General features: G+C 40.8%; 1 protein-coding gene across 2 annotated transcripts in view; it reads right to left on the bottom strand.

The window, feature by feature from the left end:
• Nucleotides 1–15,445, bottom strand: part of LOC138760793 (glycogen phosphorylase, brain form) — a 124,102-nt gene that overhangs the window by 19,683 nt on the left and 88,974 nt on the right. For both annotated transcript variants that reach the window (XM_069931892.1, XM_069931893.1), the window contains exons 9-11: nt 6,021–6,113; nt 4,482–4,628; nt 2,643–2,806 (exon numbers count right to left, since the gene is read on the bottom strand). In XM_069931892.1, coding sequence (XP_069787993.1) covers nt 2,643–2,806; nt 4,482–4,628; nt 6,021–6,113 — 404 coding nt within the window. The remainder of the gene's footprint in view (nt 1–2,642; nt 2,807–4,481; nt 4,629–6,020; nt 6,114–15,445) is intronic.

Below are 15,445 nucleotides of genomic sequence, written 5' to 3'. Positions count from 1 at the left end.
AGGTTCAGGAACAGCTGTTACCCCTCCACCATCAAACTCAATCAGGGACTTATTTAAGGCAGACTTCTGGGATCTAGGCATTATGACCAGAATTTGTAAGGGCTGCTGAAAGGCCTCAGACGCTGACAGCTTCCTAATCACTTCCAGGGTTTAGAACCTCAGAGGTTGGCTTGGATGTTTGACCCAGAAAGGAGGCTGTGTGACTACAAAGGCTACAGGATCACAAAAGGGCATCAGATTTGGAGGAGGTGGCAGGATCTGCAGACACATGGTGTCCTTGAAGAGACTCTGCTTCACTTTCTCACCTTGAGAGCGATGCTAGACAAGTAGCACCTCTGTGTGTGCTTTTACACGGAAAATAAAAAGAAAACAAATTTTGCCTATTTTCTGTTCAAGACGATAAAGGTATTTTGAACATCAACTGCTCCATTCAGTGTGATCTATCTTTTTCATCAAGGATAAGCATTCAGAAAGACATTCCTTTAACAAGACGCATTGATTTGAGTACTCCACAGGTCTGGTCAATTGGCCAAGTCAACATTTTAGCCACTGGTGATTTGTGATCATTGCAGTGTTTCATCCACAGAAGCAGCTGCCTCACAGTTTGGTTCAAACCCAAACACAGATGCTGGTCTCACTGTGATCATGTGGATTTCACTTGGTGTTCTGGTTTCCTTCCACATCCCATAATTATGCAGTTTGTTGGGTTAATTGGCCCCTGTATATTGCCCCTAGTGTGCATCTTTGTGGCAGGATCCTGGGAGATTTGATGAGAATGGGGAAAGAAAAGTTACACAGAAAATTAGTGGGGGAAAATTAGTATAGATTCCTGAAACTGACTCTAACTTTATAAGGAAAGATGGAAATGAAACCCTAGGATGCTTTCAAACTTCCCTTTGTATGGTATTTTTGCTGAGTATCAGCAATTCTATTGATGCTTTTAAAATGATTAAATCATTTCAAGGAAGTGATTACAGAGTACTTGGAGGCACATGACAAGATACCCAAAGACAGCATGGTTTCCTTAAGGGAACATTTTGCTTGACAAACCAATTGGAATTCTTGAAGTGACAAGCAGGCTAGATAAAGGGGGTGTAGTAGATGTTGTGTATTTGAATTTTCAGGCCTCTGACAAGGTGCCGTACATCAGGCTACTTAACAAGATAAGAGCTCATGGTATAACAGAAAAAACATACTAGTGTGGGTAGAGCATTGGCTGTGACTGGAAGCAGAGAGTCGGAATACAGGGATCATATTCTGGTTGGCTGCCAGTTGCTAGTGGTGTTCCACAGGGGTTGCTGTTGGGGCCACTTATTTTTATGTTGTGGATTATGTTACATTATCATGGAATGAATGGTTTTGTGGCCAAGTTTGTAAATGATACGAAGGTAGATGAAGGAGTAGGTAGTGTTGAGGAAGTGGAGGCTTCAGAAGCTCTTAGATAGGGAGAATGGGCATAGAAGTGGAAAATGAAATACAATATTGGAAAGTGTATGGTCATGCATTTTGATGGAAAAAAATAAACGGGCAGACTATTTTCTAAATGGGGAGAAAGTTCAAAACACCCAGATGCAAAAGGACCTGTAAGAACTCATGTGAGATAGCGTGAAGGTAAACTTGCAGGATGAGTTAGTGGTGAAGAAGGCAAATGCAATGCTGGCATTCATTTCAAGATGAATAGAATATAAGAGCAGGGATGTGATGTTAAGACCTCTTGGGAGTATTGTGAGCAGATTTGGGTTCCTCATTTAAGAAAGGATGTGCTGGCATTGGAGAGGGTTCAGATAAAGTTCACAATGATGATTCCGGGAATGAAAAGGTTATTAAATAAGGACTATTTGACAGTTCTTGGCCTGTACTCGTTAGAGTTTAGGAGAATGAGATGGGATCTCATTGATACATTTTGAATGTTGAAAAGCATCAATAGAGTAGATGTAGAAAGGTTGTTTCCCAAGTTGGGAGAGTCTAGGACAAGAGGGCACAACTTCAGGACTGAAGGGTGTCCACTTAGAACAGAGAGGCAGAGGAATTTCTTCAGCCAGAGGATGGGATATCTGTGAAATTTGTTGCCACTGGCAGAAGTGGAGACCTTCTTTGGGTCTATTTAAGGCAGAGATTGATAGGTTCTTGTTTAGCCAGGGCATCAAAGGTTATGGGGAGTAGGCTGGGCATTGGGGCTGAATGGAAAAATGGATCAGCTCATGATTAAATGGTAGGACAGAACTGATGGGGTGAATAACCTCTTTCTGCTCTTATGTCTTATGGTATTATTTCCTGGTGGGAGAAGAGCAGTACAAGGTGGCAAAAAATGACTTGGGTTTTCAGAAGCAAAGTGGAGAATTATTCCTCTTTTCAGAAAGTAGTGGAAACCCCAAAAATAATGCTTCATCTAGGTGATGTGAAAATTTCAAAATTTAAGGTAGATACTTGATAGCCATAGGGTATTATGAAGGGTAAACAGAGTTAGCTCTGATCTACAGGAATGACAGAATAGGCCTTTGTCAAACCTACACTCCTTACCACTTTGAGATCTCTGGTCACTCCCTCAGCTATTGAACAGCTGAATTTCCTCATCGACTGGAATGCCCTTTGACAACTCCTACTGCCAAAATTAGTGGTTTACACAAGGACTGCCCACTTACACAGTGCTTTTCACGATTTCTGAGTGAATTTGGGCGACCCCATTGACTGCGTGCGATCCAACGACACTCAGGTGTGCCATGTTGATCCTCTTAGGATCTCCCTCCTCGATCAGCGACATGCGTTTCAAGCGGTCTACATCACCAGGATGCAGGGCAGCGATATTCTAGGGCAAGAAGCAGACACTTGAGTTAGCCTAGACTGGTAAACAAGTCTCATTCTCAAACCTAAATATTTAAATCTACTAGTTTCTCACATCCAAATGGGTGGGGAATGAGAAATCTGGGCAAAACACAATAGACTGCAGACGCTGTGATTGAAGTAGGAACACCAGAACGCTGGAGGAACTCAGCTAGTCTTTTCAGCATCCATAGGAGACAAAGATACATTTCAGGCCTGAGCCCTTCTTCAAGGAAAAATAAATCAGAAAAGGCAGAGCAGGATGTACCAGAAAGTCTCAGAATTCAAACAATGGGGGAGGAATCCAGACCAACAAAAGGTGTTCATTGGATATGATAAGGGATTAAGTGAGAATTTATCATGTCTGTGTGAAAGGAGACAAGAAGGGAATGGGTTTTTTTTTTAAAAATGAAAGCCAGAGAGGTAGATATTAATGCCATCTGGTTGGAGGCTGCCCAGTTGGAAGATGAGGTGTTCTCTAATTTATGGGTGGTCTCAGTTTAGCAGTGCATGAGACCATGGACAGACAAGTCTTCAAGGGAATGGGATGGAGAATTGAAATGGGTGGCTATTGCGGTGGACAGAGTCAAGGTGCTCAACAAAGTGATCTCCCAGTCTGCATCTAGTCCCTCCGATGTGGAGGAGACCACAGTGGGAGCACCAGATGCAGTAGATGCTCATTCCTGTCGAGATTAGTTACAATGTTAGTTCTTTCACTAAATAAGCTTTAAACTAAACTGATGAAAGCAAATTATTTAATTTCAGCCATGAATGTGATCTAAATAATAAGTATAACTAGGGTGCAATCTTTATTATTATTATTTGGAATTGTCAGCCCACTGGGTAAACCTGCGAGGAGTTACAAATCCCACTGAATATTTCAAGGGAAGAGTCACTTTTCAAGCCTGACATATTTTGAACTGTTCAAAATACCACAGAACTACTTGGAGAGTCTTAGTGTTGTTAAAGACAGACAAGTCCACAGTAAATGTGTGATCCACTCTGGATCAATAACAATCCCAGAATTGAGATGATAGTTTAGTCCTCACTCTCTCATTTTAAAGCATTATTCTGCTTTGGAAAGGGTATACTTAGCACCAGAACATAAAGAGAGAAAACTCTCCCCTTAAATCCAAGAAAATAGACAATCAGGACTTTTGTTAACCTTTGGTCAGTTCTTGTCAAAATATTTACTTATTTAAACAGTGGCTGACGATAACAATGGGACGATCATTTGAATGAGGTTAGTGTGGTTGCCCTTAAAAGTCAAGGCAGTGTCAGGGACACATCAAATAATAGCATGAGCTAGTATAAAGAAGTGGGCAAAATACAACAAAGGATAATTAAATAATGCATTCTCCTGAATGTAGAATATTAAGGGGTGGTTCAGTGAGGCAATCTAGTTGATCAAAGGGTTGAATAGCAAACATTAAAGAGCAACTCCTCACAGGACAAAGGGGACAGAATAAAATCTGAGCTAAACTCTCATTAGTTTATAGTCATCAGATATTCTCTTGTTTCTCTATAAAGCAAACCTGTAAAAGCAGAGCTGTTAAATCAAGGTGGCAAAAGTCAGGGTTCAATAAGCTTGAAAATGGCAGAGGGGAGGCAAAAGAGCTGAAAGAGGTGAATGTGGGGAAAATGGTTTAAATATTTCTTACATCCAAATGTTTCTGGTTGATTTCATAGATGAGCTCCAGATGCCTTGGCAGAAGTCGTTCAAACATCTGAACTGGCCAGCGTTCTAGAGCCTCAGGAAGCACCGTGTGGTTGGTATAAGCACAGGTCTGGATTGTTATATCCCAAGCCTTTCAAGAAAAAAAAAACAATTATATGAAAAATACAAAGCATATGGAGCAAGGTCAGGAGGGATGGACAACTTTGGACCCTAGTTCTACCTACTGTGGTTTTCCTTTGCCTTATCTCAGCATGTCTTTGGTCTAATTGAAATTTCAGACTTTTCTGGCCATTTTAACCAAGCAGACTCTACTTTCAGATTAATTCATCCACAAACAACAAGAACCAAAGGAACTAACAACAATTCCACCACCTGACTGGTTCCTGACCAAAGAGCAAAGAAGGTGAATGAGCAGATAGCTGCTGAATGGAGTCTGCAATCAGAGGAAAAACTAGTCTCTGCAGATCAGATGCTTTTGTATCATTCCAGAATCTATCGCCAGCTTCGGGGGAAAAAAAGTCCAACCTGCTTTAACCATTCAGTATATGGTTAACAAAAGAGAGTTGGTATCCTTTGGAAAGGAAACTCTGTCATTTTCCAATCTGGCCTGAACATTGTCTCCATTCCCATACCAATATTGCTGGCAGTAGTTGGCCAACACACAGTTCAATGGAATCAAAGTGTGATCCAACATAGAATACAGAGTCTTCTCAGAGCCACCTGGAATGTGTGGCAAAACACTGATCTCAGCAGTAACACAAGACTCCAAGGCCAAATCAATATAGCTGCAGGTTAGGACAAACAGTTTCAGCTACCTTCTTGATCCAAGACCTTCCGGCATTTATTCAGTTAAAAAGATTCTCTGAAAAAGAATGACGCAAACTCTGCCATTATACTGTTTCCTCACTGTGCTGCTTTCCTCTCTTCCATCACAAATAAAAACAGGTGAAGTGTTGAACTGCTAAAGTATTAAATATTAATAATTATTTAAACCAGGATATGGACATAATAGCTGAGGCCAAAATTGTTTCCAGATTCCTAGCTGCACTGAAGGGCATGGAACTGAGTTAGCCTGCAATTCAATTAGATTGGAGTGATATTGGCGACAACAGACAAGGACACATTTTGTTTTGTGAACCTGCTGGGTTAATTGGCCTACAACTAGCTGTATAAGGAAGTAGAGCCTTTGATAGGACTGTTCAGCTAAAGGGAAGGTCTCACCTGTCAGGGCAGGTGCAGGAAACCTGTATTTTAGAATTTCAGCAAGGAACAAAAATGAGAGCTCACTGAAATAAATGCTCAGGACTTCCGATCTGGATATAACTGAGCTCATTAAATCACAATCCTATTGGTCATCTTACTCAATATTGCTTTGTCTGACACATTGGTAGATTTTGACTGATAACATTTCTGTGAGGCACCTTTGCACATTTTGTGAAAAGCACTGTATCAATACATTTTGTTACTGTAAAATGCCTGGGATGGTGCATAACATGAAATGAAAAGTTGTCAAAAATCATACCTTTTCCCACTCTAATTTCTCAACATCCACTAGAATTCTCATCAACTCAGGAATGGCAAGTGCAGGATGGGTGTCATTGAGCTGAATGGCCACCTGTGAATAAAGGAACATTAACATTCATACTATTGAACTGGTAAAACGTTTACCCATCTGAGCAGCACACTGGGTTACCAATATCCTTCTGGAAGAGAAATGTGCTATGTGCAATGTCCAAATCTCACGAATAAACACAATAAGTTTGTAAATGCAACAGATGGACACTAGATTTATTTTCTCTCCTGGTTGCAAAGTCAGTTATGTTAGTCTTGACTCGATGATATTGCTCCTGACTCTAAATCACAAGATTATAGGTTCAAGTAGAGTTTAAAAAAGGGTTGAAAAAGGAGAAACTCAGCTGATAGCAGTTGATTGGGCAATCGAATTCAAAAGATGAAGACAGAGGAGCAGTTGATAGGGCAATGGAGTTCAACATCTGAAGGGCAATCAAGGACAAATGATCCCAACATCACCATAAAAATGAGGGACACTATAGCAGAGCAGTCATCACCAAAGTGGGCTGAGTCAGAGTGGAAAGGATTTTGCTCAAGAGGCTTCAGTGAATAGAGGATGAGGTAAGAAAGGGCCATCCTATTTGAGGAAAAAAAAGGTTTTTTATATATTTTTTCCTTTAGTCATAAACAGTGGGAATGGCAGGGGAATGCTCCTCTTGCAGAATGTTGGTGTCAGGGAAGCCAGCAGTATCCCTAACTACTTCATTTACAAGAAGTGCATCTAGCCTCAGCTCCTGACAAGGAATTGGAGCTGGAGTTGGATGAACTCCAGTACATTCAGGAGGCAGAAGGGCTGATAGACATGAGTTACAGTGACACTATCACACCTAGGAGGCAGGAGGAGGGTAGATGGGTGACAATCAGGAGAGGGAAAGGGAACAGGTGGACAGTAGAGGACTCCCCTGTGGCTGTTCCCTTCAATAACAAGCATATAATTTTGGATACTGTTGGGGAGAAAATGACCCATGAAGTCTCTGGCACAGAGTCTGGTCCTGTGGCTAAGAAGGGAAGGGAGAAGAGGCGAGCTGTAATGATAGGGGGATTCCATAGTTAGAAGGACAAATAAGAGGCCCTGTGGAAGAGATCGAGTATCCCAGATGTATGTTGCCTCCATGGTCCCAGGGTCCAAGACATCTCCGGAGGGAGGGTGAGCAGCCAGATGTTGTAATCCATGTAGGGACCAATGACATGGGTAGGAAAGATGAGGAGGTCCTGCAAGAAAAGTTCAGGGAATTAGGTGCTAGGTTGAGGAACAGGACCTCCAGGGTTGTGATCTCAGGATTGCCACATGCTAGTGAGGTTAGAAATAGGAGAATAACACAACTTAACATGTGGATAAAGACATGGTACATGAGGGACAGCTTTAGGTTTCTGGATCATTGGGCTCTCTTCCAGGGAAGAGAACTGGAGGGGGACTAATATTCTTTATGGGAATGTTTGCTAGTGCTGCTCTGGTGGGTTTAATCTAGATTTGTAGGGATGGGAACCAGAGTGCTGGAGCAGATAGAGGTGTGGAAGAGGGAAAAGATTATGAGAAATTGCATGTACCATTAGAAGTCAACAGGTTGTATGTGGTGGAAATGTTCGTGGGTGCATCTATTTCACTCCAAGGAGTATTGTAGGAAAGGCAGATGATCTTAGCATGTGTATTGGCATATGGAATTATGACATTGTGGCCATTAGTAAAACATGGTTGCAGGTGGGGCAGGACTGGAAGCTCTAAGTTCCAGGCTTCCATTGCATTAGATGTGATATAACAGAGGGAGGGGAATGAAAGAGAGAGGAGTGGCAATGTTCCTCAGGGAAAATATCACAGCTGTGCTTAGGCAGGACAAATCAAAGGGCTCATCTACTGAGGCGATATGGGTGAAGATGAGAAACTGGAAAGGTACGACCACATTCATGAGGTTGTATTATAGACCTCCCAATTTTTAATTTAAAAAAATTTAGACATATAGTACTGTAACAAGCCATTTTGGACTACATTCCTGACCTACACCCCAATATACGTTTTGAAGGGTGGGAGGAAACCAGAGCACCCTGGGAAAACCCACAGAGACATGGGGAAAATGTACAAATTCCTCCCAGATAGCATGGGGTTCAAACCCCAATTCCAATCGCTAGCGATGTAAAGGCATTGTGCTAACCACTATGCCAACCACGCTGCTTGCGCCAACAGTCAACAAGAATTGGAGGAGCAAATCTGTAGAGAGATAGCAGGCAAGTGCAGGAAACACAAGGTTGTGAAAGTAGGAGATTTAAATTTTCCACAAAATGACTGGGACTTCCATACTGTAAAAGGGCTGAATGGCTAGAGAGAGTGCAATACTGGTATGTGTAGGGGAACATATTGGGTCCAGTGATCATAATGTCATCAGTTTCAAGTTAATTATAGAGAAGGATAGGTCAGGGCCTCGGATTGAGATTCTAAATAGATGAAAGGCCAATTTTGAGGAAATGAGAAAGGATCCAGAATGCATGGATTGGGATAAGTTATTTTCGGGAAAGGATGTATGAGGTAAGTGGAGGACCTTCAAAAGTGAAATGTTGAGAGTACAGAGTTTGTATGTTCCTGTGAGGATTAAAGGCAAGGTTAGCGGGCATACGGAACATTGGGTTTCGAGGGATATTGGCGATCTGGTTTGGAAGAAGAGAGTTGTACATCAGGTATAGACATGGAGTATTAAAAAAATGAGGAGCATAAAAAAATGCAAGAAAAACTTCAAAAAAGAAATCAGGAAGGCTAAAAGAAGGCAGGAGGTTGATTTGGCAGACAATGTGAAGGAAAATCCTCATCAGGATTTCTATAGGTATATTAAGAGCAAAAGGATAGTAGCAAGGGACAAAATTGGCCCCCTTGAAGATTAGAGTGGTCAGCTTTGTGCAGAGCCAAAAGAGATAGGGAGATCTTAATTCATCCCCCCCCCCACCAAACCAGTATTCACTCAGGAAATGGGCACAGTTGTGGGAAATAAGGTAAACAAGCAGTGAGATCATGGAAACTATACAGATTAAAGAGGAGGAAGTGTTTGCAGTCTTATGGCAAATAAGAGTGGATAAATCCCAGGGGCCAAACAAAATATTCTCTTGGACCTTGAGGGAAGATAGTGTAGAAATTATAGAGGGCGATCCCCAGGCCCTGGACACTGCGAGCGACAGGCCAGGCCGAAGCCCACCACGACACTGGCGGGCAGCAGGACAGAAGCGACGGCGGCAGCGAACAGGAGCAGGCTGAAGGCAGCCACCAGTACCCCAAGGGCTGACACCAGCACCGCACAGGCCGAACAGTCCAAGGGTGAGCGCAGCTCCATGCTTTATTCCTGGTTCGGGGAGGTGGGGGTGTGGGTTTTATTCCTGGTCGAGGGAGGTGGTGGGTGTGGGTTTTATTCCTGGTCGGGGGAGGTGAGGGTGTGGGTTTTATTCCTGGTCAGGGGAGGGGGGTCTGTGAGTTTCATTCCTGGTTGGGGGGGGGGGGTGTGTGTGGATTCAGTCTGCTCGTGTTACTGCCTGGGTGAGGGGGGCAGGGGGGTTCTGTTTTATCCCAGCAGCGTGGCGTTAGTACAGTTGAGGTGCTCCCCAACTTGTGACCGAAAATCTTTTAAAAAATAAAATAAAATTTACTTTGTTTATGTTGTATTTGACAAACTTGCTGGACAAAACCTCTTTAGGCCAAGGCTAAGAGACAGCAGACTCTGAATTCAAACAACCTGCTGCCTTGCAGGGTTTGCCTCTTCAGGCAAAGGCTAGGAGAAGACAACTCTGACTTCAAATCCCTGGGCTCAGCCATCAGTACCTGGAAAGGACCCCAGCTATGGGCCAATAGCACATCAGTCTGGCAGCAGGGGTTGGCAGTTGTGACAGAGCACGGAAAACAGTTTCCCTAGTGGTCTGCAGCAGCAAACTTGGTGGCCGAAGGATCCGTAAGGACAACGGCCAGCGAGCATGGTCTTGAAACAGACCATTGTGGGGCAATCCCACGTCACTCAAAAATAACCCTGGAAGTTATAGACCAGCAAGTCTGATATCAGTTGTAGGTAAATTATTGGAAGATATTCTAAGAGATCGGATATACACTTATTTGGATAGCCAGAAACTGATTAGGGATAGTTAACATGGCTTTGGGCATGGTAGGTAGTGTTTAACCAATCTTGTAGTTTTTTGTGGAGCTTACCAAGAAAGTTGAAGAAGAAAAGGCTGTCTACATGGACTTTAGTAAAGCCTTTGACAAGGTTCCACATGGAAGATTAGACAGGCACGATCAGACGCTGGTTATTCATGGTAAAATAATGAACAGGATTTGACAATGGCTGGATTGGAGAAACCAGAGACTTGAGGCCAACGTGGTGTTCCTCAGGAATTGGTCCTGGGACCATTGTTGTTTGTCATCTATATCAATAATGATCTGATGATAATGTGGTAAATTGGATCAGAAAGTTTGCAGTTGATACTAAGATTTGAGGCGTTGTGGACAATGAAGAAGGTTTTTAGAACTTCCAGAGAAATATGGATCAGACGGAAAAATGGCAGATGGAATTTAATGCAGACAACCATGAGGTGTTGCATTTTGGAAGGACAAACCAAGAAAGGACATGTATGGTAAATGGTAGGGCACTGAGGAGTGCAGTAGAATAGAGGGATCTGGGAATACAGATACATAATTCCCTGCAAATGGTGTTACAGGTGGTTAAGGTTCTAAAGAAAGCTTTTGGCATATTGGCTTTCAATTTTTAAAAAACTTTTTTACAAAAAAAAACCAACCACTCGCTTTTCACAAATCCACACACCATCAGGCCTCAAATTTACGTTGTCCATAACAAATTCTACAGGGAAATCATTTGCATTTATATTACTGCAGCATCTATTATTGGTGTATTTATTATTATAGTTATAATTATAATTGGGCCCCTATATGATCCATATATGTTGCCATATCTTGATAAATATGTCATATTTGTTCTCTTGTAAAAGGGGCTTCCAAATCAACTCATTCTCTATCTTCTAATTTTGGCAGTTCCATATTTGCTAAAAATTCATCCATCTCCTAATGATTCTGATTTGTATAGTTTCATTTAATATTGTCTAAAAATATAATTTCTTTTTGATTATATGCTGTAATATTGGCCTCTGATTTTATTGCATTTATCATCCCAGATAACTCCTCTGCCTTTACCTGTCAAGATAAAACTATTTTCCTGCTCTCCTAATTCATAGTACTTTTGTTTAGATTTTAGTATATTTTTTCCGTTCTATACGTTTGAAATGTGTTATATCTCAATTTTAAAATTTTCTAATAATTTATATTTTTATTGTAAGCCCATTCTTTGATATTCTTTTTCTAGTTTTGTTACATCTTTCTCTAAACCATCCAACTCTGTAGCATGTTCTCTCAAAATATTTTTGGATAAAAAATAATTTGTCCTCCTAATTAAGCTTTAAGCATATCCCATATTAAAAAGCTATTATCAGTAGAAGAAAGATAAGTTTCACAAAATAGTTCTGCTTCTTAATAAACTCAAAGTTTTTCCTTTTCAACAGTGTGGCATTGAGATGCCACCAATATATACTTTCTTGTTTTTCTGTTATCACAATAGTTAAAATTAATGGTGAATGATCTGATAAAAGTCTCACCAAATATTTTGTTTTTACCACTCTAACTTTTAACTGGGCAGACATTAAAAGCAAATCAATCCTTGTATGTGAATCATGTACCCTTGAGTAGAATAAATTGACTCTTTCTACAGGGTTAAGCTGCCTCCATATATTAATCAAATTTAAATCCTTCATAAATGAGAGTGTCTTTTTTGCAGCTTTTGCCCTTGTTACTGTTCTGGCTGATTTATCCAATATTGGATCTAGACAGAAATTGAAATCTCCTCTGACCAGTATATTTAGTCTTCCCTCTGCTGTTTTAAAAAAGATATCCTTCATAAAGGCTTCATCATCATCATAATTTGGTGCATAGATGTTCATTAAAGTCCATGATTCTGCATAAATTTTACAATGTGCCATCACAAATCTTCCAGCTTGGTCAGTCAGTGTCTCTTCTATTATTATTATTGGTATATTCTTATTAATTAAAATTGCTACTCTTCTTGCTCTTGAGCCAAATGAGGATGATATTACTTGTTTCATCCATCCTATTTTTAATTTAGCATGTTCTGATTTGGTAAGATGCGTTTCTTGTAGAAGGACTACATTTGCCTTTTAATTTTTATTTTAGGTATGCCGAGACCTGCTTCTTCTTCACCGGCCTGTTATCCCATTAACATAAATACATTTTAGCATTCTATCCTCATTGATATTTTAAACAAATATTGTTTAACAATAAAACCATTTTGGTTATTTAAATAACACAGTGATCTTTTCCCTTTTAAAAATACATACGATATCCCTGCCCTGACAGTGACGTAAACAGAAAACTCCAAAATCCGCAAAAAAGGTCCGCAGAATCCTTCGAGGAAGGAGAACCCCTCCCTTTAGTGCCTTATTTTATAGATTCTCCTCTCCGGATGCCATTCTCCCCCTTAGACTGGAGTCTCCACCATGTTAATACTTTCCCCAATTTTCACTCTTTTCTGAGCTCTTCTTGAACATTTCAATAAAATTTACTTTTCAGCAATAAATACAAGACAGTTTTAAAAAAAAACTACTTTTACTTAGTCCCATTGTAAACATTCTTCACAGTCGTCCTCTTTGGCAGCCTTAGATTTTTCATAAACCTCACAGGAAGTCTTCCACCTCGTTCTTAGTCTTGAAAAATCGAATACCTTCTGCTACTTCAACCCTCAGAATTGTGGGGTATAATCATCAAATATTTCAAGTTTTTGGAATGCAATTGTCTTTTTACATCATCAAACTCCTTCCTTTGCTTAATCAAAGTAGGACTAAAATCTTGAAAAAAAATAGCACTTTTTCCATGGTCAATCTCGGACAGGGCATTATTTTGCTTAGAGTATTCATACACTGCTCCCAGTATTGTCTCCCATTGCAAGTAACTCAAAAGTCTTACCAGGACTGGTCATGGCACTGATCGCCGGCTCTCCGATGTCCAAGGGTCTGGTGAGCCCTTTCAATATGTAATTTTTCTCTGAATTTGTCTTCTCCCAACACTTGTGGGATCCATTTGTTCAAAGAAGTTCACTGGATCTCTTCCCTCAATTCCTTCTTTCAATCCGATAATTCGAACATTATTTCAACTGCTAAAATTCTCCATGTGGTTAATCTTGTCCAGCAGACCCTGTCTGTCAGACTCTCATTTCTTCACATCCAAAGCTTTTTAGCTTATCTTGTGTTTTTAACCAAGTCTGTTTCTGCTTGGGTCATTCTTTCCATTACGTCTTCAACAATTTCTTTAATTTCAGTCATGTCTCTCATTACATTTTCGATCTGCAAATCGAATGCTCAAGTTTTCTATTTTTTTCCCAGGCTAATACTTAGTTCTTGTCCTGACTCCCCAGCTCTGCCAGGGTTCGCCGGTCCCAAGCCCACTCTTACGCTGCTCCCTTTCAGGCTTTTGTTTGGTGTTCCTGGCTGAATAGAAACTTTCTCAACTTCTGTTCTTGGCTGCCTTGATTTCTCAGTACTTGTTTTGTCCACTTTTTAGTGAAAAATTGTTGATTTTAACTGTCTTTTTAATACTCTTCATGGAGGGCTCAATCAAAACACGTCTAGGTCTTTTGCATGGCCATGCCCCCAGCATATTGGCCTTCTTAAATCAAACTATCAAATGCAGGAGTTGGGATATTATGGTAAGTTGTTTAAGACATTGGTGGGGTCAAATTTGGAGAATTATGTGCAGTTTTGGTCATCTAACTACAGGAAAGATATCAATTAAGATAGAAAGAGTACAGAGAAGATTTTCTAGAATGTTTCCTGGGCTTCAGGAACTGAGTTACAAGGAAAGGTTACATAGGTTAGAACTTGGAGTGAAGAAGAATGAGGGGAGATTTGATAGAGGTATTTAAAATTAGGAGGGTGATAGACAGGGTAAATGTAGATAGGCTCTTTCTACTGAGGGTAGATAAGATACAAACCTGAGGACATGGGTTAAGAGTTGAAGGGGAAAGTTTAGGGGGAACATCTTCACATAGAGACTGGTGGGAGTGTGGAATGAGCTGCCAGCTGACATGGTGAATATGGACTTAATTTAGGCATGTACATGGATGGGATAGGTATGGAAGGCTATGGACTGGGTGCAGGCCAGTGGGACTAGGCAAAAAAAATAAATAAAATGGTTTGGCACAGACCAGAAGGGCTGTTTCTGTGCTATAATGTTCTATGGTCTTATAAGTTCAAGTGGAGTTAATAGGAAGGCTGGATCGACTGAGCGCAGGAGGATGAAGGGTAGTCTTATAGGGTATACGAAACCATGAGAGGCAATGATAAAGTGATTGCTCAATTTTTTTTCCAGGATGGATAGAGTAAATCTAGAACTAAAGAGCATAGGTTTATGGTAAGAAAGGAGAGATTTAAACAGAGATCTGGGGGGCAACTTTTTCTAATCAGGGGATAGTCTGCATGTGGAAAGAGTTGTTAGAGGAAGCTGTAAATGCAGGGAAGATTTTGACATTCAAAATAAATGTTGACAGATATGTGGACTGGATGGGTTTAAAGGAACATAGGCAAATTGGGTTTAGTCTATAATGCCAACTTGGTCAACTAAAAGGCCTGTTCAGTGCCGTTTGGGTCTGTGACACTATGTCTTGATTCAGAGATGCGTACGCACATTCTGCACTGACGTTTCCCAGAGTACTAGTATAGGAATATTATATTGATAAAGGTGCAGTCTTTTGATACTGTCAGGAATAATGAAAGAATTTCTCCTTTACAGAAGAAGAGTAGGTGGTTTGCCCTGAGATTAATATTTACTCTCAACTAACTTAACAAAGCATGAAAAATTACCTCATCGATGTTGCTTTTTGTGAATGTGCTTCGAAAACAACCTAATTTTAAAGCACTCAAGAATACCAAGGTCAGAAGAGGTCGTTTATATGTACAACTTGTATCTTTAGATGCACTTTATTGCACAAGCTGACCCCATCAGTGACTTTGCTTCACTGCAGTGATGAGAACGCAGCAGGTAGATACTTCACAAATCAGTAATTTAATCCTGTTTGGCACGGAGCCTTCAGTCCATAGTAGGCCAATCTGATTAACTGTAGCTCTCATTTGTGTGTGTCAGTAATCAAACAAGCTCCATTGTTGGGAAAGGGCCGAGGTAGGGGCAAAAAAAAAGTCAGATGTTGGCAGGAGATAAGCAGAGAATGAGGGAGAGCCAAAGAAAGGAAACATGATAGCGCACAAAAGAGAACAGAAAGAAAAGAGTGGGGGGGGGGGGCGCAGTGGTAATGTGAGGAAGAAAAGAAAGAGAAATTA

This window comes from Narcine bancroftii, chromosome 4 (genome assembly GCF_036971445.1).
Source record: "Narcine bancroftii isolate sNarBan1 chromosome 4, sNarBan1.hap1, whole genome shotgun sequence".
Lineage (NCBI taxonomy): Eukaryota > Metazoa > Chordata > Chondrichthyes > Torpediniformes > Narcinidae > Narcine > Narcine bancroftii.
The sequence above is the reverse complement of the archived record's forward strand: the minus strand, read 5'-3'. Positions and strand labels throughout refer to the sequence as shown.